A 25,493-nucleotide genomic window follows, 5' to 3' on the forward strand; every position below is an offset into this window, starting at 1 on the left:
AAGTGTCCTTTCTGAACTCAGGTCAGCACCATCTGCACCAGCACCTCAACACTTTTCTCATTATAAAAAGAGCAGCATGGGTTCTCTAACTGCTCTGTTCTGTTTCTGCCAACTAAGTTTGTCCTCCTGCAGGAACTTTACAGTCAGACCGTGTCCACCCTGCTGGGTTACTGCCCGCACAGGACCTGCTGCAGATCAGTGACCTCACGCAGGTGGTGCAACAGGTCCTCGATGGACTTCAGAACAGAGTCTGGAGCTACCCTACTCTCTTAAAAAGTAAGGGTTCTTTAGTAAAGGGAATGTTCTATTTAGAACCATGAGCTCTATTTGGAACTATTTGCATTCTTAAATGGTTCTTGGCATGATGCACGTTTTTGAAAATGGTTCTGTATAACGCCACAAAGGTTCTTCTATTGGTACAAGCATGTCATTGTAGCAATAGCAGAACCCTTTTTGGTGCTATGTAGAACCCATTATCCTTCAGTCTGAAGAACCATTTCACCATTTTCTATGTGGATCTCATGGTTCTAAAAAGAACCAAAGCCTTCACTAAAGAACCCTTGAAGATCATTTTTAAGTGTGTGTGGCAGTCTGTTTGGGTACAGCTATGAAACGAGAATTAATAAATATTGTAAATAAAATGTACAATTTTATGAATTAATGCCATTTTATTGACTTTAAAAGGTTTAGACAGGAGGTTTGGTCAGTATCTGGACACTCTGTATGCAGGGAAATGAGCAGTTTATCTCAGTTCTGGAGAGGAACATCAGCAGGACATTAACCCCAGTGCTTTGCAGGCAGAGGCGGAGCCGAAGCGTGGTCATATCATGCTGTAATTGGCTGATTTACTCAGAGCTGCTCTGAGAGCTACATTATATTCCATGGTACGATGAGTAGCTATCAAACATTCCTCAGCTATAATCATTCATCTCGATAATTAATCTGAGCGCTGAGCTTTCTGATCACTTCTAATCATCAGACTGTATAACCTGCAGAGAGAGCAGCCAGAATTAATAACTCCTATAATGTCTGTATGAAAAGCGTTAAGTGCTGCATTGATCTAATATTTTATTCATGTGGAAATGATGGACAGATTTAATTATTGTTTGGATTAAATGCATCATTAAATATGTCATTTTAATACAGTAGCGCTGTTTTATTTTTCTAGCAGTGTCCCACACCAATACAATTTCCAGTCTCGCCTGACCACTTTCTCGAAGTTCTAGCTACGCCTCTGTTTGCAAGAACCTGTGCTAGTTTTTGAAATTGAATACATGATCATTTTAAGTGAAGGAACGCTGTGTAAATAACCTTTTCCCAAGATGTTCTTACTGTGTTCTGTTGTGTAAATATTTCCGGATGATTTTAGTTATTGTAACATTATAAAACACTAATCCAGACTGAGCTCAGAGCTCAGAGCTCCTCACTGTGCACTACACTGAGCTCTCACTGCTGATGGATATAAATCATCACACTCTATCAGTCAGTGTGCAGAAGATCTGGAGCTCCTCCTGACCACGTGTTCCTCTGGAAGGGAGCTGTAAGAAGTCGATAGGCATTTTTTGGACGAGTGTCCCGAACTGTGCGTGCTCCCCGTCTGTCCGCGCCTCTCTGTCTCTCTCCTTCCTCTCACAGTGAGGGGAAGAAGCAGTAGCAGAGGAAGATGAAGATGATGAAGCCGATGACCCAGTTGACGGAGTAGATGTAGATGATCACCATGTCCATGTCGAACCTCCAGCCGCGAGAATCGTCCTCGAAGTCCAGCGCGTCCAGCCGGTACCCGCCGTGGGGGAACTGGCGCCGAGCGATCGGACTGCTCTGTCTCTGAAAACCTGGAACACACGCATCCGAGACTCGGGCTGAAGTTTGTGTCCTTAGTTTTAGCGCCAGAGCTACGAGGCTGATGTAGCTAATAGCTAATGGGCGCTAATACCCCACCAATTAGCACAATGCTAACCGCATGCCTTAATTATCAACCACTTGCCCCAAACCGCTGAGCTGTGAACGGGACTCTCCGGCCCAGTGACACATTTAAGCTGCTGTAAACATGCTGACTCGGTTCTGCGGTGAGGTTTTCTGCCTTAAGGGCTTAAACCACCTTCTGATGATGAAGCTTGAAGGTGGGAAAAACGACAGTCTTAAAAACGATGGTTCTTCAAGGGTTCTTTGGTAAAGATTCTGTTTAGAATCTTCTTCTATATAAAATACATACTTAAATGGTTCTTTGCATGGGAAAAAATGTTGTACATGGTTCTACATAGAACCTTTTTGAAACCAAAAAGGGTTTTGCTGTTGTTACGATGTCAAGCTTCCAGCAATTGAAGAACCTTTTTCGGTATTACATAGTACCATTTTCAAAAAGTTTCTGTAGAACTATATACAACACATTTTCCGTCTATCTAAGTAACCATTTCACCATGCAAAGAACCCTTTTAGCATGCAAATGGTTCTACATATAACATGGTTCTACCATTCCTTTTACTAACTGCACAGCTGATGGTGTGTATTTGATTCCTGTCATCAGCTGGGAAACATGAATCGCTCGAATCACAGAAATGACTCGTCAACAAGCTAAAAGCTAAAGTTAGCCTGGTCATCTAGAGATCTGCCCTCAGCCTGGCTCCTTTTTTCTGACTGAAGGGGAAAAAATCATCTCTGGAGTCCAAAAATGAAGATATAATCTGTGATAATCTCTGAATTAAGACAGAATCTCTGATTGTGTTTGATGATCGAGGTAAAAGCTAAGCTAATGCTAGCTCGAATTGTATCTGAGCTCTTGCAGTGAAACAGTTATGCGACATGTTTTGTAAAAGTCATATTAGCACAGTGTGGCACTGCTTGATGCCCTGTGTTTAAAATAAAGGGGTCACTAAAACATAAATAAAGCACAGTTTTGTGTTTTCTCGTTGGAGGAGCTCAAACATTAGCCTATAGCGTATAGTGGCTAGGCTAGCAGACAGGATTGACACCTCAGAGACTCCTATTGTTTGTATTGCTGTAAATGTGAAGTGGGCAGTCCCTTAAACCCGTAATTCCCACTTGGAAAGTTGGAGCTTATCAAGAGCTCAGACCTCTCTGAGTGTCCGACACCTGAAGTCATTTTAAAGTGTCAGCATTTTAAACAGAACTTTGAGTGTCTGTTTTGTATGTTAAGTTATTTGTGTATTTTGTTGATAAACACAGGAGGGAAACTGGGATAACTGGGAAGTTTAGCTGTTCTGTGTGAGGTTTTTAATAAAGCTGAGAGCTTTTGTACCATTCAGCACTATATGAATCAACACAGCCTAGATCCGTAAAACACCAACCAAACAGCTCTTTAATTCAACTGTAAACACGTCTAAGAGCTTTTTATACACACAGAGCAGCCAAACAAGCGCCAGCTCACTGTTAGCGTCCATTTTTTCTCAACATCAAACAGCTGAAGTTCAGTGAACTTTTAGGTGGGAAGGAGGAATTCCAAGATGTGAAATTCCGAATGTACCAGTTGTATTTTGCATAATGCATGCTGGGTATTGTAGTAGAGAACACTGATGAACAAAAATCAATGAGCATGAAAATGAGGGAAATAATGCTGCGCTACAGAAAACAGCACCAACACCACAAACGGCATATTAAACTGTAGATTCAGGCGCTTTTAGCTAAAACAGCATCTCAGGACATCTGAAGGATTGAGGTGAGTGTGTGATGATTTAGGTGTGCCGTTAGCATCCTGCTAATTAGTGGGCCATAAGACATCGTCTATTGCTTGATAGCTACATTAGCCTCGTAGCTCCGGTGTTAAAACTAAAGAAGCAAACTTCAGAAACCAAACCCATCTCAGCTGATCGACGTTTGGAGTAAAATTGGGTAAATTTAATTTTTTACTAAACTATTGTTTTAAATGTCAGTGCAACACTCGTGATAGAGCTCCATCCTCTCTACCTGGCGTCTCTCATGAGGAAAGTTTTAGTTTTACCTCCAAAAATACGGAAGAGCTTCCTGCAGCTGGGCAGCGGCCATTTAGCACAGCTGGCCTTCTGGAAGTTCTGCTTCCGGGACAGATATTCCTTCGGGAAGAACGTGCGGGCGGTTTGGTTCAGCTCTGCAGAGAGAACAACAGAATTACATTTTAAAAAAATTATACAAAAATACTGATTACAGAACTGAGAAAATACAGAAAACACAGATCACATCACTGTGGATGAACATTCACACCAGACAGAGTGACCAGAACATTCTAAACCAAAACAAGTTTTAATGGTATGAAAGATGCTACATGAAAATTATTATTATTATTATTATTATTAACTCTGGTCTACTTTCAGGATGCAGGTCACATGACCTTGTGGTCAGAAATCAACATTAGAGGCATAAACATCTCCTCAGTGTTTAATCAGAGAGAAGAACCCTCACAGGTCCAGTCAGTACAGTGTGGTTTACTGTCTCAAACACAGAGTTACACAGTAAAAACACGTCCACAACCGAAATCTGCGCTAAGTGTGAGAACCAACGGCCAACTTTACACTGTTTATCTGCTGATGTATCAAACTGTAAAATTACTGAAGTTAGAACTGACAAAATACATTACGCTTCCATTAAATTCCTTCTCTATTTATCCTCCACAGTTCTGAAAAATGTAAACAAATTGGAAATTTTAATTGAAAATTTCAAATCATGTAAATAGGTGTAGTATAACCATGGAAATTGTTGTAGCGTAACTATGGAAATGGTTGTAGCGTAACTGTGGAGATGGTTGAAGCGTAACTATGGAGATAGTTGTAGCGTAACTATGGAGATGATTGTAGCGTAACTATGGAGATAGTTGTAGCGTGACTATGGAGATGATTGTAGCGTAACTGTGGAGATGGTTGTAGCGTAACTGTGGAGATGGTTGTAGCGTAACTATGGAAATGGTTGTAGCGTAACTATGGAGATAGTTGTAGCGTAACTATGAGATGATTGTAGCGTAACTGTGGAGATGGTTGTAGCGTAACTGTGGAGATGGTTGTAGCGTAACTATGGAAATTGTTGTAGCATAACTATGGAAATGGTTGTAGCGTAACTATGGAGATAGTTGTAGCGTAACTATGGAAATGGTTGTAGCGTAACTGTGGAGATGGTTGTAGCGTAACTATGAAGATAGTTGTAGCGTAACTGTGGAAATGGTTATAGTGTAACCTGTATAGTGTATTGTTTCACATAACAATAGAAATGGGCATATTGTAACAATGTAAATAAGTGTAGTATAAAGATAAATGGCTGTGGAGGGGGGGGTCTGGGGGGGCTGTAGGCCACTGCTCCATGTATACAAATTTATTGATCAGCTCATGTTATAACTGTGTTTGTGTTTGTAATTAGCATGTTCACGCCCCCGTGTGATGTAATAAGTGACCGTGAATAAGTGTGAGAGGTGTTTCTGACCTTTCTGGAAGAAGACGTGAGTGATGGTGGTCCTGCACAGTGGGCAGGGGGTGTTGGTGGGGCAGTTCTTGGCAAGGGTCCGCAGGCACGGCTCACAGAAGACATGGTTACAGGGGTGACACATGTAGGGGCAGAAATACACATCCAGACACACAGCGCAGATACAGCCCTCACGATCCCTACCAGAGCGCTCTTCATCATCATCATCATCACTGCTGCTGGAGGGGTTACCTGTGGAGCTCTACAGAGACGGGGGGCAGAGTGAGAGAGAGAGAATAAAGAAGGAAAGGGGAGAGGGATTAGAGAGAAAGAAAGAATGGGGAGAGATACAGAGAGAGAATAGAGACAGAAGTGAGAGAGAGTGAGAGAACAAAATCAGAGAGAGAATTACAGGGAGAATAGAGAGAAAGAGAACGAGTGAGAGAGATAGAGAGAATAGATAGAGAGATAGAAAGTGAAAGAGGGAGAGGGAGAGAAAGAATATAGAAAGAGAGAACAGAGAAAGAGATCAGAAAAAATAGAGAGAAAGAGGAAGACAGAAGGAGAACAGAGAGAGAGAGAAAGGGAGAGAGGGAGAAAGAAAAGAGTGAAAAGGAAAGGGTGAGTGAGAGAAATAAGGAATGGGGAGAGATACAGAGACAAAGAATAAAGAGAGAAAAGGAAGGTAGAAAGGGGGAAAGAGAACAAGAGAACAGAGAAATTGAGAGAGGGAGAAGAAAATGGGAGAAAAGACAGACAGAGAGAGAGAGAGAAAGGTATAGAATGAAAGAAAGTGGAAGAGAGAGAAAGAGTAGAAAAAAGAAAGAGAGAGAGAAAGGGAGAGAATGAGAAAAAGACAAAGGGAGAGAGCGAGGAGAAAAAGGGAGTGAGTGAGAGAGAGAGGGAGAAAAAGAGAGGAAGTAGGGGAGAGTGAGAAATGAAAAAGGGAGAGAGGAAGAGAGAATAGAGAGAGAAAGAGAAAGGGAAAGAGAAAGAAAAAGGGGGGGAGAGACAGAGAGAGAGAGAGAGAGAGAGAGAGGGAGGGAAAGAGACAAAGAGAGAGAGAGAGAGACAGAGAGAGAGAGAGAGAGAGAGAGAGAGAGTATTCGCTCAGTTCACTGTGCAGGACAGGATTAAATAATGAACACTAGAACTGAAGAACTTAGAGAACTGTATCTGAACTTTGTGAGAAGTGTTTAGTGCTGAGGTGTTGCTGTGGCCCCGGGGGGCTCTTAGGGTCCCTGTGTAATTACCACCCTCACACCTCCAGCGTCCTGCAGGGAGCGCCGCTGAGTCATTATCACCACAAGATACACATGAACCTCCCTCTGCGGCTCACGCACAACATCCACCACCAACACAACACACTTAGAACAGCTTTAAAACAGCTCTCCCTTTTTACAGGAGCATGAAAACACAGTTTAACATCTTTCAGCTGCGCCCCCTAGTGGCTATTCTGCCTACGGACTGGAGATCAGATTTGGATATTGTTATTTAATAATATGTATGTGAAAGGTTGAGCTGCCAGTGAGCAATGAGGGGTGAAAGGGCAGGGCTGTGAAAAACTATTCACACCTCTCCACAAAGACGGCCGTGCTGAGATAAAATAGACTGCAGCTTTCTTCACATCAGACAGTCCTACACAACTGACTTAGTAAACACACAGCACTTAAACACAGTAACCTAATAAGATAGAAAAACATCCAGTTTTGTAAATCAAACTCATTTTCATCTTAATATTTCACATCAACATTATTAAATTCAAAAAAGTTCAACTGAGGGAGCTCAGAAACTAGACAGACATTAAATTGCATTTTATGGTCTAATTTATGGGTTTACCCAAACTCTCCCACATATCGAATTCTCTGTTTCTATATCTGTGTCTGTATCTTTGTGATGATCCAGCTCAGAAATCCAGTTCAAACACTTCCTGAATCTGTAGAGTCGCCCTTTCCATTCCATCTTATCACGAGATCATACGAGACTCACATCCGGAGTTATGAGCCTATGAAGAGGGGCTGAGATACACGTCATCTGCCTCTCACCGCATGGAACTGGTGGATTGGTGTGTCCGTCTACATTCTGTGTGAAACTGACCGATGGACACTCAGGAAGTCACTAAGGACTGACCATCACGCCGGAAACCCTTCATTCTTCATTCAGTCCACATCGGAGACTCGTGTGAAACGGCGTGCAGAGAGTTTACAGCTGCTGAAGCTGCTGCAGCGGGTTTGGAAAGTAGTGATGAAGATAACGGAGCATTTAGATATGAAACATATGAGGATCATGATATATGAAGAGCCTTTAAAGGAGAGTTTAAGAAGAGATGAACAGATCAAGAGAGAATGATTTCAGACCACAGAGCGTTAAAATGTTGTGTAGCGGTGTTGTTGCAGTATCCAGTACTGCTGTTTTATCTCCCTCAGCTTCAGCAGTTTAACAGAACTCAGGATTTTAGATCTTTTTTTTAATTCTCACTACAATACCCAGCATGCATTACACAGCCTTTGGGAACCCCTATGGTGTCACCCAATCCTGACTGCTAGCCTAGCCAGTGAGCTAATACAACTGTGGGGCTGGTTAGTATTAGTGATGTAGCACTGGCTGAGTTTCCATTCACACATTTCCAAAATGATATGTGCATTTATGAAATTTCAGCGGGAAAAATGCTGATGAAGTTGCGTTTCCATCCACTGCAGTTCAGAAGCTTCAGGTGTCATAGGCCACTGTGCTTAAGGACTGAAACAAGATGGAGAGATTTAGCTCTGCTTCTGTTTCAGTAGAATCATCTTTACGGACATTTGCTTTTTATGTCCGTGTTGTTTGCAGCTCAGAGTCGCCGGGCAGGATGAGCAGTGGCCACCTAATGAAATCTCTGCAACACCCCGACGACGTCCACCTCGCATATGGGAATCAAACGCACCAGACAGTTCTGGAGCTCACTGTGCAGAGACATTTTTAGAATTTCGAAAACAACCTTGGAGAAGCTCTGTGCTGCAGTCGGACCGTCTGCGTTTGTTCCCATTTTGGGTTTAGCGATACTCTAACTTTTCCACTTCTTCCTAGTGCAAAACTCTTTTTGTGATATTTGACAAAAATGACAGTTCATCAAAAACTATCTCCTCTGACTCCTCGGCCCTGTTACAATGTGCATCACTCCTATGTTACAAGAGCGGCCACTCAGTGCAGAAGGAGAGGAGGCGACAGTGAGGAGCAGAGTTTTCAGACTCACCCTCAGCAGGTTAGCCTCAGCGAGGTAATCAGACAGCCATGCAAACTTGGCAATGCAAACTGTTTAACATACGTAACGTGTATGACGTAACAGATGGAGCAGTCTGTAACTTAAAGCCAAGCAGATGTTCATAATTGTAAAGTTGTTTATTGCTGTTGCTTGTAAACAGCTGTGTCTGCTGTTATTTTCTGAAAAGGGAAAAGCGTAAATGATTTCTGGGTAGGTGCTGCTGCTGAAGTCGACACCGGTGTTTGCTCGATCCCTCACTCCTCTGAGGGCTCATCTAACACCATTCACTTCAGCTAATACAGTAACAGAACAGCCCTTAAGGTGGCGCTGGGGAGTCCAACGAGGGGAAATGACGAGGCAAAGTGGACAAAGGTTACTTAAAACCAGTATTGAAATGGGGGGCAAATGTAGTCGAGCAGGCCAGATATATTTAGTGCTTCTTCAGTTTCAACACTGGATCTGTGAGGCTAATGTCGTACTGTGGTAAAACAAGCTGATGTACACCAGTTAGCATGGTGCTAACTGCATGCCCAAGTGCCTCAGACTGTGTGGAGGTGTTCAGTGTCTCTAACAGTCTTGATTCTGTGGTTTCTGACTCTGTGTGACTCGCTGTTCTCTATAAACATGTATTAATGTACGTTAGCGTAGCTGAACACAGCAGCAGTTTTCTAAAACCGAGCGTGTCTCGGCTGATGGGGGTAACGGGGGAAAACAGGGTACATCTGACCATTAATCGATCATTATAAGCATGAAACAACTCGGCTTCCTGTCAGAACTGGAGCTGCTGTTTTGGTAAACTGTCTCTGTGGATCAGCAGTGTGACCGGCTCTCACAGTGTCGCTGTAATTCAGTATAAACTGCCCCCCGAAAACAGGCCACTCGGTTCTGAAGGGTCCACTGCGCAGGCCTCATCACGCTCACATCCCATAATGCCACCCCACTTATTCCCAAACGACAAGGACCTCTGAGAGAACAGCACGACCACAGCGTCAGTAATCAGGCCTAGAGGAGCTTTCAGGATCCGACAGCTTCTTCAGGAAATCGTCTGACGTCATGCTGACCATTTCAGAGGTCAGAGAATGTTACGTAGGAGGAGCTTCTAGTCATCAGGAAGGACCACATGCAAAAGCCATTATCTCAAATGAGCTCGTTTCAGACTTAAAAACAATTTTGGAGTGTGAAACCTTTTCTGCAGGACTTGCGGCTCAGTCAGTAAAAAAGGGTCAGTTTGACTCAGAACAGAAGAGACGTTTTGTTTGTATTAATCAACATGGCAGAAAATATGGCAGAAAATATGGCGGAAAGTATAAATAACAATAAACAAATGTGATAAATGTATTTTTTGCAGATGTACAGAAAAAACAGAAAATTATTTTTATTAAAAATATTTGAATTATTATAAGTAAACCATGAAAATCTGTAAGGGGTGAAAATCTTTATTACAGTAAATATTAATTCAATTGATATTAATTTAGATACAGATAATGTTTATGGAGAATATATATATATATATATATATATATATATATATATATATATATATATATATATATACAGCTAAAAATAACAGGAGGGTTAATATTCGGTTTGAGGACTGACTGTTATTATAATTCCTCTCCCCTTCTTATCAGACTTACTCATAAATTGGCATCATAGGCAGATTTTGCTATTTGATAGTCATATTTATTTGGGACCGGTTGTTAAAGTTGGCTACAAATGTTTTGTTTAGTTGTGATGTTTGTGATTTGTGATGTTCAGCATGATGGTTCAGTTTGATCTGGACCGAGACCACCTCTTTTTGGACCAAATGTTGGTCCTTTGGTCCGGTGTGGTGCCCAATCTAATCACACATCCCTGTCCTGATCTCACTTCCCCTGGTTTCTGGCAGTGGTTTTCGCAGTGTTAGTATAGTAGTACTGACAGCCGTCAGTCAGCAACTCTGGGCAGAACCTCAAAGGTCATAGCTGGATATGTAAGTGCCGGACTTATTGCGATCGTCAGTAAATACTAGTGATGTTCCGTTTGATTCCGAGGCTCCGAGCCGTGATCTGAGTACACAGACGAAATCTAAACGAAGCTCCGTATCGAGGCTTGTATTGTTTTCAGAGAATCATGTGAGCGACGATGAACGAGGCCTTTCTACCCAAACAGGCGACTGCTTCATTCAGAAGACTGGAAACCCCACCAGGTGGAACAGAATCAGCCCGAAAACAGTGAAACAACCATCATTCCTGAATAAAAACAATAAAGACCTTCCCTTCCCTGAACTCCACACTCAGTTACACAGGCACTGCCAGTCTAAGCTCAGACTAAAGTCACATCAGCACTTTCAGCTCTTCTCCAACACACGGTCTTCGTCTCTCAGTCGTCTTCCTGCACACTGATCACCTGACTGTCACACTGTCTTCTACTTAGGCTGTGGTGGTGCTTTTGGTTTTGTTTTGGACCAAACTGAACAGTCCGGATCTCCAGACCGGCACCCTGAGTGACAGCAGCACTAAACCAGCACGTCTTCCTGCTTCTGTCTGTCCACTCAGACCGGCTAACTGTGTAATTCTGTAGATGAAGGTATTCAGTGATGTGCAGTGATGGATGTTGCTGATGGATGGATGATGGTTGTTACTGATGTAACAACGATCTGCATTTATTAGAATATTTGTTTTTCATTTTAGCCACATTTTTACAAAGATTACAAGCCAGTGTAGTTTAGTTGTTGTGTATTTCCTCCTGTTTGTTTGTTACACAGGGTGAGAGAGGAGCTGACTGTAGTTTTCTTTCTTTTGTTTGGCTTGTTTATATTCATTTATGGATAATTAGCTGGCGCAGGTGTTTTGTTTATTGGTACCACAAAGTAAATAAGGCTCTACTGGGCTTGTACCCACTTGCTCTGTGTTTGGTCTGGAAGCTGATGGTCTATCTTTGTATATCTTGATGGTGATAAAAGAGGATGTGCTTATAAATATAATATCTGACTTGTTAAGCCTCTGGAAGCATCAGTGGTGCTGTGGGCGCCCTCTGCTGGTGGGATTAGTTTTCCTACACTGTTAGAAATAAAGGTTCTGTTCAGGTACATTTTTAATTCATCGAGGTACAAACAGTGTAAACGTTCCCTCAAAGCTCCAACAGTGGTTTTAAGGTCTGATTGTGAACCTTAAATAAGTTTCTCCAGGTGAAAAGTTCGTATTTGTACCTTTTCATAACCGAATGTTTTAAACAGAACAGTAAAATAAAAGCCTGGAGGCGAGACGGGGTGTGTGGAGTCAGTACAGCTTAGAACATATCATTTCAGTGGATTATGGTTCAGTTATGTTTCCTGACTGAAGGTACTGAGATGGACCCCTGAGGGTTCCACCCCAGTGACAAGAGGAGAACTGACCCAGAGACAGTTTGGAACCTTTGTTTCTGAGAGTGTATCTGTATCTCTTCAGGACCAAAACTAATGAAAAGTAAATGCAGGGGTGCCCAAACTTATTGTCTTGGGTGGCCACAGTGCAGTGTTTATAGTGAGGGCCAAAAAGACAAAACAATATCAAAATAAAGAAGCCATTTTTATGTATTTTAAGATATTACACTACATTTTGTTACTAAAACACTTCAAACGTACAATTTAATTTTAATAATTAAGAATTATTATGTTTGTTCTGTCATTGAGTGAAGGTGGGGGGGGGGGTAACCTTCCGGGCACAAAAGTAAATATATTTACATGTTGTCACTGTCCAAAAAAAACCCAAATAAATCCATATTTTGCAATTTTACTGTATAATTTCTGTATAATTTGAGCTGCCGTCCTTTACACCGTGTGAAAATTTCATGATGATTGGACCAATAAAAATGTTGCAAAACAGCTTTGAATAAAACATCTTTACATTCACTTACATTGAAAGCACAGAAGGTTTTTGCCCTCTGCTGTGAAGTTGTTTATCTTTTTACAACAACAGTAAGAAAAGCAGATGGGCTTCAAGAAGCTTCACAGTCAGGAATTTCAGAACAGAATCAGCAAATAGAGAAACTAACCAATGCAAAAGAATCCAGACAGTGACCCCAGACAGTGACCCCATTCAGCTACTTTAAGGTATGTATAGAAAAGCATTGACCAATAGACTTGAGCTCTAGAGCAGCTGCACATGATCCTAAGGTCTCCATGTCCAGTGCCCAGTGTGGTCTAGAGGCGTATAAAGCCCCCCAGCATTGGGCTGTGGAGCAGTGGAACTGTGTTCTCTGGAGGGATGGAGCTCCATCCAGTACTTTTGGGATGAGTTGGAGTGACCCAGAACTGACCATCCAACATCAGTACCTGACCTCACTAATGCTCAATCAAATCCTTACAGCAATGTTCAACATCTAGTGTAAAGCCTTCCCAGAAGAGTAGAGGCTGTTACTGCAGCACAGACTCACTATTAACACCTTCATTCCAGAGGAAACGCTGGACGAGCGGGGGTCCACAGACCTTAAGAGTTAAGAATGTTTTGTTTACCCTGTAAATTTATTATTTTGTAAAAACGAGTTATTGTGTTTCTTGGTCACGTGTTGTGTTTCTGTACTCTATTATTTATTGTGAGGGTGTATCTGTGTAGATAACAGCGCAGTTTCTGTGCTTCACTGTGTTTTAGCATCAATAACGGATCAATATAGACTTCAGCTGAATAATAATTAGGCCTAATTGACTGAGAACCATAATTCGTCTTGGTTTCCGCAGCACTTTAGGGTTACAGAAGTGTTTCCTCCCTCAGAGCTTCTGGGATTAATGTTGGTGTGGAACAGCAATTAGAGACAAACACTCAAAAACCCAGAATCGGAAATGTCAAAAGTTTGGGTACACCATGCCGTCTTCTCTGAGTAATGCTTTGTTTCACTGTAGTGAGTAAAGTAACAAATAAACCTTGAAGATTCAATAAAATGTTAAAAATTGTGGTCCATTAGTTTTGTTTGAAAAACATAGGAATCTCACTCATTTCAAAAAGATGATTGTGTTACTGGTAACAGATCAGAGGAATTTGAAATTTCAAAATCTGTAAAAAAATATTTTTTGTTATTATTCTATAGATACAAATGAGTGTTACAACTGTCCCTAGTACTGTTACATTTGCAACTGGTACTGTTACAATTGTCCCTGATACCGTTAAAACTGTCCTGGTACTGTTAAATTTGTCACTGGTACTGGTGAGGTTAAAGGTGTTCCTAGTACTGTTACAGTTTGTCCTGGTACTGTTACCACTCCATCTGTACTGTTACAGCTATTTCTGATTCTGTTTCCACCGTATATAAATAGATAGATCAATTTGACAATTATATTAATCCATATAAAACTGCATTCATAAACAATTTACAAGCTTTTGCAAGAATTTCAGAGGATTAAAAACAATAAAGCCCATAGACTTATTTCCCTTGTGGTCCTCTAAAAGATATTAAGATAACAAATTGTAATAGTCAGGGAATTGAATTTTACACTTTCTGTTGTTACATAGTTGTAAAGAATTTTGAATAGGTTAATAGCACTGTTACAACCTGGTTCTGTTACAGCTTTTCCTGGTGCTGTTATCACAATCCCTGTTACTGTTACAGCTGTTCCCATTACTGTTATCACTGTCCCTGGTACTGTTACAGCTTTTCCTAGTACTGTTATCACTGTTCCTGGTACTGTTACAGCTGTCCCTGGTACTGTTACAGCTGTCCCTGGTACTGTTACAGCTGTTCCCATTACTGTTATCACTGTTCCTGGTACTGTTACAGCTGTCCCTGGTAACATTAACATGTTTGATATTACTGTACCTGTATAAATTCCTATTTATTAAAACATTTTTAAAAGCTTGAGAAAATTTCCAGATGTTTCTCTGACCTGAACGTTGTCCTGTATCTCTCTCTGTCTCCAGCGCTCTCTCCTCCTTTGCCTCCTCCTTACGCTCTTCACTCGGTTCCTCTCTCTCTTGCTGATCCTCTGTTCTCCTGTGGGGGATGCCAGTGCCAGGCTGGACCCTGATGGTGCCAGGCTGGACCCTGATGGTGCCAAGCTGGTCCCTGCTAGTGCTAGGTTGTAACCTGATGGTGCCAGGCTGGACCCTGATGGTGCCAAGCTGGACCCTGATGGTACCAGGCTGGATCCTGAAGGTGCCAGGCTGGACCCTGATGGGCTTCTGCTCAGATCTTCCACCTCTACCTCTTGATCTGAGCTGCTGGGGGTCAAAGGTCGGCCAGCATTATTGAGGAACGAGCCTCCATCTCCCAGATCCAGGTTAGAAGAAGCAATGCCCCTGTTGACAAAGGAACCATCCTGGAACCTGGAGGCTGGCACCGGGGAGATCATTCCAGAGTCAGAAGAGGAAGCAGAGGGATCTTCTGGCCGCAGCACATCCACGTTCACTCCAGGGGAGAAACGACCCCAGCGTTCTGCTGGATGGCCCTGCTGCCTGCTCCCATAGTCCAGACTGAAGGCTTTCCTGTGGGCCATGGTGCCCGTCGGCTTCTGAGGCCTCCTGACCTCCAGACACAGAGCTTCAGCAGAGCGTCCGAGCATCTGTCGTCACAGTAACAAAAAAAATGAATCGTTTCAGAATTTTTGTTCTCCAGTGACAGATGTAGAACTATGTAGCTACTTTTGCATCACTGTGATAAATCAAAATATGTTGCTAATAAAGTGGCAACGGAATGATAACATTAGACACAGCATTCATTTATTCATGATTCTGAACATTTACTAACATTATTTAGCCATCAGTTTAGCACACAAGCTAGCATGACGCTAGGATGCATTTTGAGATTCTTTTAAGTTTTCAGTTCATGTGGTGAACTTTTGATTTCATTCATTAATAGCTATTTTATAGCTTAGAGAAAATCCATTTCTAGAAAACGTAGCTACTGTCATTCCACTGTGGAAAAAAGGTTAATGAGATGTTCTTATATCTATAAGCCTTTCTTATGTCTATAATTACATAGATATATGATACTGTTAGGCACAGTACTGATTAACCTTAAACAATAACTAAAATTTGCTACGTTAATAATGTCAAGTTATCAAACAAGCCAGATAGACTCTACCTAAGTAGATGCTAGTTAGATTATTTTACTTTTACTTTAATACAGTGATATAATGTGATGATAACTGACTGCGCATGTGATGCTGTTTCTTAGAAATGTTGACATTTACTGATAAACTTGAATAGATTAAAGTGCAGCTGCCTGAACAACGTTAGCGAATATGAACACTGAATATGAGTAGAAGCTCTACAGTAAGTCAGGCTTTGACTCTTATTGTTTTTAATTGCTAGTGAAGTGTGTTAAATAAGAACTGTCAGAAAATAAATGCTACTATTATTATAACTGTATAACAAAATATTACAGACTAACACACTCTTAAAACATTGGTTCCTCAGATTGATGGAGAATGTGTTCTGGTCCTATATAGCAGGGTTCTGCTATTGTAAGCTTGAGATCGTAACAATAGAACATTTTTGGTGCTATATAGAACCTTATACAACACATTCTCCCTCAATCTGAAGAACCATTTCACCACGCAAAGAACCATTTAATCATGCAAATGGTTCTGTGAATGTTCATGGTTCCATATAGAACCATTTTCTTTAATAAAGAACCGTTGAAGAACCATCTTTGTTACGAGTGTTCTGATCATCACCGTTAGAACTAAGCCTTGTATCTCAAACTTATGTGGAGATTTTCTGAACTTTATTTAATGTAAGTTCATTTCATTCCACATATTGTCGATCTTTTCTGTTGGACTGTTCATCATAAAGTTTTCACACCATGTAAAGAGCAGCTGCCAGTTTCAAATATCAGTAAGCACAACGTTAAGCTTTCTTAAAGGAATTTTCTACTGTGTTTTTAAACATCTGGAGAGTAAAGATCAAACAATCATAACAGATTTTTTGTTTGTTTTGAGTGAAAGAATTTGGATTAATGAAAGTTTTTTTATAGTAAAAAAGTTGCTGCATATAAAGTCTAGGGGCAAAATTTTATCTGCAATTATTTTTCCAAAATATTTTTTACAGTGTGCTGATTACAGCCACTTTCCAGAACTCCACTCGGATCCCTCAGTGGACAGCAACCGGTCACTCATACATCACTGTGAATTTTCACTAAGCAAGACTTTGTTCGTCAGAAAATTAAAAATAAGACACGATTTTATTCATAAATGTGTAAATGCTGTATTCAGTTTCTATACATACTGCTATTTAAAAAGTTTCCAATCAATAATTGTCAATTACAACTGATAAAGTGAAGATTGTTACAAATGTTATAAATTAGACACCAAAATGTAAACAAATAGTTTAATGATCATTTTTAACCATTTGGTTACATTTTCATGTATTTCTGGAACAAGGAGAAGTTATGACAGTAAATAAATGTTACTAAATATTAAACTTGATATGAATTTGAAAATATATGAATTTTATTAATTTTATTAAAGATATTAAGTTTATTTCAATCATATAATTATCTGCAGCTCCCTTCATCAAATATTTCTTCATTTTTACAGCATCCTACTGTTTTAAACATCAGCATCATATCAGAATCATTTTTATGAAGCACAGTTGGATTATATTAATATTTTAAATAATATAATCCAATTGTGCTGCAGAAAAATGATTTTGACATTTTTCAATATTGACTCTGAACTTTAGAACCGTAGTGCACATTATTTCAGTTTGAGGACTGCGGAACCTGTTTTGTCCACTGCTTATTGTTAAGATTAAGATTGTGTACAGTTTGTTTGTTTGTTTGTTTGTTTGTTTTCTCCTTTATCTTCTTTCTTTGTAAGCATATTTAAAGTTGAGGATGAAATCAGAGGTTTAAATCTTTCGTCAGGTCTTTCAGAACTTCGCTCACCTGCTGTAAGTCTGGATGGAAGTGAAGACGCTGGACCTCTGGACTCAGAGCTTCAGCAGAGCGCCTGAGCGTCCGTCCCCCCGCTGAGGTGTTCAGCAGCCCCCCGGATCTCCACTCTGGGCCCCCCATGGAGAGCGCCCGGTCACTCTCCTGCCGGCCGCGGATCATTCCAGCTCATTGTCCACAGAGGCGGTCAGAGAGGTGAGCGGGATTGCGCTGTTTTGCAATGTTGACAAAGTCCGGCCCCCACAGGAGCCCCTCTATAGCGACAGTTCAGCGGGCTGATTGTCCTCGAGGCCTTTACAGCCACAATACACGCATTGTACACAGAAAAGGACGGGAAAATTAGATGAAATGACCAGAGACAGCTTTTCAGAGGACGTGCTCCGCGCCTGAGCTTTAGAAATGACCAGCAGTGTGTAGGAAGAGCCGGACAGTGTTCAATGGAATGAGTGGTGATTTAGGAGCTTCGTCCTCATTCACATTCACAGAGACAGAAGGATTCAACTCTATTTACAGGGAAATTCCACAGATTTTTTCAGAATTTCTGCATAACTAAATGGTTTACATCTAAACAAAATCATTCAGAGTGATTTGGTGACGTGCATCATACTAGAGTCAGAACTGTTCACAGTGGTGCTGATAGGAACCAGACGTCCACCTCTAAAAGCTCCCTCACAGAAAGTTCCTACATGAAATGGTTATGAATTCAGTGCCTGATGACTGAGACACTGTTTTATGATAGTTTAGAGAACTTAAACTCCATTCATGGTGGAGGGATACATGCAGGGCGCTGTGAGGCAAAATAGCCCCCAAAGAAAACTTATTATTTCAGATTTTCCACTATTTTCCATCATCAACATTCATATAAGCTCAGAAGACTCGTGTAGGTTCACTGGTGGTTCTGGATAGTAAATAAAATGTCTATATTTGTGTTGTAGTCATGGCGACCCCTGGTTCCTATCAGCACCACTGTAAAGACATCTGAACCATTTCACACCAAACCACTCTGAATCTCTCTGTTTACACCTCACACACTGAGTTATGGGGGATTTAAAAAATTGGGGGTTTTCCCTTCAAACTGATTTATGTTGCAATGCACATTTGCACAAAATTCGCACTGTATATTGAGGTCCTTTGCATTGTACTTTAGGGGGACTTGGCATTGTACTTTAGGGGGACTTGGCATTGTACTTTAGGGGGACTTGGCATTGTACTTTAGGGGGACTTGGCATTGTACTTTAGGGGGACTTGGCATTGTCCTTTAGGGGGACTTGGCATTGTACTTTAGGGGGACTTGGCATTGTCCTTTAGGGGGACTTGGCATTGTACTTCAAGGGTACTGTTATTCTGTAATAGCTACTGTCCTAAATTCAGTCCATACTGAAGTCGTCATGGAGACTAAACAGATCAGATTTCAGAGTTACGTAGTTTCAGTAATACGACCCCAGAACTGTAACCTATCTGAGTTTCTTCTGAGACCCTCTTACTGCACTATTCTTGTTCAGTGTTTTACTGATGGTGGACTCTGACGTTAACTAGTTTAGAGGCCTGCAGATCTTTAGATGTTAGCCTGGGGTCTTTGTGATCTATTGGAATATTCTCCACCTTAGTCTTGCAGTCATTTTTGTTGGCCGTCCACTCCTGGAAAGAGTAACAGGGCTGTGGAATTTCCTCCATTTGTCAATCTGCCTGTCACTGTGTAAACTCGTCAGAAATAGTTTTGGAACATCTTCCAGCCTAATGAGTTTGGAAATGTTCTTCTGAGGTCCTCAGAGATCTCATTAGACTGAAACATGGTATGATTATGTAAACGTGTGTTAAAGAACAGACTCTGATGGTGAAGATTCAGGTTCTTTAAATGGGGTGGGGTCAGCGATGTTCACACCTGACTGTCATCAAGTTGATTGAACCTCCTGACCCTCTTTATCACCTTCACCAAACTGACCATTCTAGAGGGTCACACATCTTTACCAACACAAACATTTAATGTTGGGTCACTGTGATTAATAGCTGGATTAATGTACTGGATTATAACTGGATTGTGTTATTCGTTTAAGTGGGTTCTCTTTATCTATTGTTATGATTAATTAAAGTTCTGATTATATTTTAGATCATATTTATGTAGAAATGCACAAAATGATGAAGTGTTCCTCATCCTTTATGCAGCACTGCATCATTCTTTTATTTTTGAGGAAAGTCTCTGTGCAGAGTACAGATATGATCTATAATGGATGATTTTCTTTTGCAGATAAAACTGTACATTTGCAAAATATTCTGTATGTGAAGTGATGGAACTGTTGATTATTCACCCACTGTTTTCGTAAACGTCCCTCCACTGACCGTCCGAATCACTGCGATTTCTAGCACAATGAGGCTGTAACTCATCTTAAAACTAATGACTATTGATGAATGTGAATGGAGGAATTGGCTGCGTGTGCCGTCACGGTCAGGCCGCTGCTGATTTTAATCTGCTCAGTGACCCAAACAGAGTCACGCCTAATAAATTATTAACTCTGTCATAAATATGTAATTCTGTCATATACAGTCAGGCCACGTCCGCTGTAATGCAGGCAGACTGTGTGATTATTCTCAGATCATGCTCATATTTTTCTCTTGTATGCAAATCGAGGAGGAGATTTCAGCTTGAATGCACTGTGACTGCTAATGTGGGGCTCGATTTTCACTCAGCCTGATTTATTTCCCTCTGTAGTGTCACTTTTTCTCACATCCAGAATCCGTCTGCACAACTATGGGGCTGGAACTGGTCCATTCCTCCTTAAATGGTGCAGTTAGAGTCCAACAAACTGCAGTTTCTTTTTTGCAGTGAACATTTTTCATTCCACATTAAATGGAACAGTTTACAGTTAAGTTTCTTATTTTCTTTCTGTAACAGCTGCACCATTTAAGGTGGAATGGAAATTCAAATAAGGTGTTGTTCACTGCAAAAAAAGGGTATCTTAGCTAGTAAATCTAGCCAATATGTCTAATATTTCTCATTATGACACTGTCATAAGAAAATTACAGGATTATTGAAATTATTCCTAGACTTTTTACTTGTTTTGAGTAATTTTCATCTCATAAAAGTGTCGCATTCCTTTGGCAGATCATTTTACTTGTTTTATCCATTATTTCCTAAAATAAGCAAAATTATCTTCATTATTTCTCGAAGCAAGTAAATGATCTGCCAACAGAATAGGACACTTTTATAAGGCAGAATCAATCAAAACAAGTAAAAATGTCTCGAAATAAGTTAAATAATCTTATAATATTTTTTCAATGATATTGTAGTGAGGAATATTAGATATGTTAACTGGATTTTAGATGTTTTCACTTGCTGTGATATTATTTTTTGCAGTGTTGAATAACAAACTAAAGTTGCACCATTTAAGGTGGAACGGAAAATTCAAATAAGGGGCCATTAAATAAGAAACTTTAGTTTTTCTCTATTTTGGGATCATTTTGGTCTAAAATAAAGTGCTGGAGCTACAAAGTGGGAGTGTTGAACAACAGTAAAGCACAACAGCACAAATTAAACCCAGCAAAATTATTATTAATGACTAAAATAGAACAAAATAGATTGTTTTACTATACAATATAGTTAGTTGAAAGCGCTGATTATTAGAAAAGGATCAATCCATCCACACGGTACAGAAAGACAGGAAATTCAGTGAATGTGAGTAACCAAACCTGTGGATGAGCAGCAGTGCGGTGCGTTGACCAGCAGGGGGCAGCAGAGTCCAGGGCGCTGTCCACGGTGCTGAAACATAAACATGCTCTCATGTTCTCTCTCGTTTGAAGCTATTTCCCTGGGCAGTAAGTACGATTTGTTCCAGTAAAACACAATATAACATTAGAATTAATACAAATAAACATAAATACAGCAGTCAGCAGTCACAATGTGCTGTTTCAATAAAGTTATTGATTTGTTAGATTTGTTCAATTCCGACAGCAGTGAAGGATTGATTAGATAACCAGGTTTGAACGGTGACTGTAAACAATGGAGAGTTTTGGTGATAGTTAAAGGGCATTTTTTCATAATTCCTGCATAATTAAGTGGTTAAGATGTAAACAGAGTGGGTCAGAGCGGGTCAGAGCGGGTCAGAGCGGGTCAGAGTGGTTCAGAGCGGTTTGGTGTGAAACGCTCCGTTCTAGATAAACTTATCTAGTCAGAACTGTTCACAGTGGTGGTGATAGGAACCAGATGTCCACCTCTAAAAGCTCCCTCACAGAAAGTTCCTACATGAAATGGTTATGAATTCACTGCCTGATGACTGAGACACTGTTTTATATTGACTGTGTTTACATTTCAACCCTGAATGGTCAACAACTTTGAGAAAAATCAGTGGAATTACTGTGATATCAAATAATCAAATAAACACAGTTTAGAAATTCTTTTCTTTAAATGATTTTTATGCATCTAAAGTGCAGAAAAATAACCTAATCTGGCTGATAAATGTAGTTAATTTTTAACAGATTAACTTTTTTGAATGAATGTATGAAGCTCTTCTGTAATCACACACTTGTGTAGGTGTTCATGAGTGACATCATCCAGTGTTTATTATACTTTTATATGAGTTTTCCACCTTGTTACTTTGTGTTTCTGTTCATATTAAACATTGTCATCCACTGAAATATGCAGAAATTCTGAAAAGCCAGTTTAAGGAAAACTCCACCAACTTTTCAAACTTTCCTCCATAACTCAGTGTGTGAAGTGTAAACAGAGAGGTTCAGAGTGGTTTGGTGTGAAATGGTTCAGATGTCTTTACAGTGGTGATAGGAACCAGGGGTCGCCATGACTACAACACAAATATAGACATTTTATTTACTATCCAGAACCACCAGTGAACCTACACGAGTCTTCTGAGTTTATATGGAATGTTGATGATGGAAAATAGTGGAAAATCTGAAATAATAAGTTTTCTTTGGGGACTATTTTGCCTCACAGCGCCCTGCATGTATCCCTCCACCATGAATACACTGCAAATAAGTGAAATGATCTTAAATCCAGTCAGTACATTTTTACCTGTTTACCTTATTATAAGATTATTAAACTTATTTTAGACATTTTTAACTTCTTTCAAGTAAAATGATCTCAGACAGTTTTGCTTGTTTCATATATATATATATATAATGTATGTATAAGGCAGCGTTTAGCGGTTATGCTCAGTGACGTCAAGTCAGCGGTCTCCAATAAATTGCGCTCGAGCTCCCTCCCTCCCTCAGAGCGCGAGACTCAGCAGCACTCAGACTCGCAGCAGTCCTCTGAAGTGTTTCGCCGCGCGCGCTCTCTCTCTCCCTCGGCTCGTGATGCTGCCGCTGATGCGCGCGGGTCTCGGTGAGTGACGCACGGTCTCGCTCTCTCTCCTCGCGCCACCGGCGCTCTTATAAAAGCGCGCGTGCGGGACCGCGGTGATGCGCCGCGCACGGGACCGAGAGCCAGCTGCGCGCGAGAAGAGAACGGAAACGCGCGCGTCCTAGGATATGCACATTAAAGAGCATGTCTGAGAAATAAAGCAGTGAATTGTAACACAGCGCAGCTCAGTGTAGTATGTGGTTTTGGACGCAGCCAGACTGACCACATGGAGACCAACAGCACGGATTTGGCGGCGCGCAACTGGTCTGCTTCCAGGTCCGGTTCCGGCTTCGGTTCCGGCGAGGTTCTGACGTCTCTCCTCCTCGGCGCGCTGATCCTTATGTCCATCGTCGGTAACGCGTGCGTGATCGCGGCCATCGCTCTCGAGCGCTCCCTGCAGACCATCAACAACTATCTGATCGGCTCTCTGGCCGTGGCGGACCTGCTGGTGTCGGTTCTGGTGCTGCCCATGGCGGCGCTGTACCAGGTTCTGCAGCGCTGGACTCTGGGCCAAGCGGCCTGCGACCTGTTCATCGCTCTGGACGTGCTGTGCTGCACCTCGTCCATCCTGCACCTGTGCGCCATCGCCCTGGACCGCTACTGGGCCATCACCGACCCGGTGGGCTACATGACCCGCAGGACGCTGTGCCGCGCCGCCATGCTGATCAGCCTGACCTGGCTGATCGGGTTCTCCATCTCCATCCCACCAGTGCTGGGCTGGAGGACGCCAGAGGACCGCGCCAACCCACTGGAGTGCACCATCAGCCAGGACCCAGCCTACACCATCTTCTCCACCTTCGGGGCGTTCTACATCCCGCTGGCGCTCATGCTGGTCCTGTACGGCCGGATATTCCGGGCGGCCCGGTTCCGCATTCGCCGGAGTGCCAGGAAGTCCACCGACAGGATGAAGATGAAGAAGCAGAAGGAGAAGTCTAGCGCCACCATGCTGCCAGTGAATGGAGTCACATGCACCAACGGGACCGGGACAAGCACTAAAAAGGGCACCAGGATGGGCACCAGGTTGAGGCTAAAGATGAAGAGGGACGAGAAGGAGGGGTCTCGTACACATTTGTGTGTCGCTGTGTCGCCGGTGAACACAGTGGCATGCACCTCAGAGGCGGGCACCAGGGTGGGCACTCCAGAGGGCACTAGAGAGAGCACTCCAGGGGACACCAGGATGGGTAGTCCAGAGGTCACCAGGATGAGCACACCAGATGGATCCAGCTCTGGCACTCCAGAGGGCACCAGGATGGGCACTCCAGAGGGCACCAGAATGGGCACTTCAGAGGGCACCAGTGTGGGCACTCCAGAGGGCATTGAGACTGACTCAGAGCCAAAGATGAAGACCGAGGATTCTCGTACACAGCTGTGCTTCACTGTGTCTCCGGTGAACGGACCCTCATGTGCCAACGGATCTGGGACGGGCACCAAACTCTTACCTGGCTCTGGAGGGCGTGGAGCATCCAAGCTGCACCTGGCGCTGCCCAACCAGCCTCAGGCTGAGGGTGGAGGTGGAGGTTGTGGAGATGCCAGGCGGAGGGCGCTGGCTCGGGAGAGGCGGACGGTGAAGACGCTGGGCATCATCATGGGCACCTTCATCCTGTGCTGGCTGCCCTTCTTCATCGTGGCGCTGGTGCTGCCCTTCTGCGGCTCCAGCTGCTCCATGCCCGCCTGGCTGGGCGCCGTCATTAACTGGCTGGGTTACGCCAACTCCCTCCTCAACCCCATCATTTACGCCTACTTCAACAGAGACTTCCAGAATGCCTTCAGGAAAATGCTCAGGTGCAGGTTCAGCAGACAGTGACCGATCAGACGTATTGATTAATCTGAAGAGATAAATGAATCACAGTCACTGATTAATCTGGATTAATGATTAATCATAGTTCTCGATTAATTTGAGGTTATCGGCTAATCAGAGTTATCGCTTAATCTAAGGAAGATCATTGATTAATCAGAGTTTTAAAGTAATCAGTCATCGATTAATCTGAGGTTATTAGTTAATGGGAGTTATTGGTTAATACAGGTTTATTGATTATCAGGGTTTTTGATCAAGCATGATTGTCGATTAAACTGATGATTAATCACAGTTGATGATTATTCTGGGAAATCAATTAATCTGAGATGATAAATAATGAGTTATTGATTAATTTGAGGTTGTAGATTAATCAGTCACTGATTAATCTGAATTATTGGTTAATCATAGTTCTTGATTAATCTGAGGTTATCAGCTAATCAGAGTTATTGCTTAATATAAGGAAGGTCATTGATAAATCTGAGGTTATTAGTTTGGGGAATTATTGATTAATCTACGGTTACTGATTAGCACAGTTTTTGATCAAGCAGAACTATCAATTAAACAGAGTTGATTATTAACTACAGTTGACAATTAATCTGGAAAATTGATTAATCCGAGTTGATGTATAATCAGTTATTGATCGATTTGAAGTTGTAGGTTAATCATAGGCAATGATTAATCTGAATTATTGGTTAATCGTAGTTCTTGATTAATCTGAGGTTATCGGCTAATCTGTTATCGCTTAATCTAAGGAAGGTTATCGATTAATCAGAGTTGTAAATTAATCAGTCATTAATTAATCTGAGATAATTGATTATCAGGGTTTTTAATCAAGCAGTATCATTGATGAAACTGAGTTGATAATTAGTCACAGCTGATTAATC

The 25,493-nt window shown here is 41.7% G+C and overlaps 2 protein-coding genes across 2 annotated transcripts; one reads left to right on the forward strand and one right to left on the reverse strand.

The window, feature by feature from the left end:
- Nucleotides 1-1,629: 1,629 nt before the first annotated feature.
- On the reverse strand, nt 1,630-17,626 carry si:dkey-250l23.4 (E3 ubiquitin-protein ligase RNF180). Its single transcript, XM_036579682.1, has 6 exons — nt 17,459-17,626; nt 14,740-15,131; nt 14,457-14,670; nt 5,401-5,641; nt 3,956-4,081; nt 1,630-1,832 (listed from the first exon to the last, which is right to left on the reverse strand). The coding sequence occupies exons 1-6, from the start codon at nt 17,624-17,626 to the stop codon at nt 1,630-1,632; spliced, it is 1,344 nt and encodes a 447-aa protein (XP_036435575.1).
- Nucleotides 17,627-23,040: 5,414 nt separating this feature from the next.
- Nucleotides 23,041-24,618, forward strand: htr1aa (5-hydroxytryptamine (serotonin) receptor 1A a). Its single transcript, XM_036579787.1, has one exon. The coding sequence runs from the start codon at nt 23,041-23,043 to the stop codon at nt 24,616-24,618; it is 1,578 nt and encodes a 525-aa protein (XP_036435680.1).
- The last annotated feature ends 875 nt before the right edge of the window (nt 24,619-25,493 follow it).

The sequence above is a fragment of the Colossoma macropomum genome, unplaced genomic scaffold (genome assembly GCF_904425465.1).
Source record: "Colossoma macropomum unplaced genomic scaffold, Colossoma_macropomum, whole genome shotgun sequence".
Lineage (NCBI taxonomy): Eukaryota > Metazoa > Chordata > Actinopteri > Characiformes > Serrasalmidae > Colossoma > Colossoma macropomum.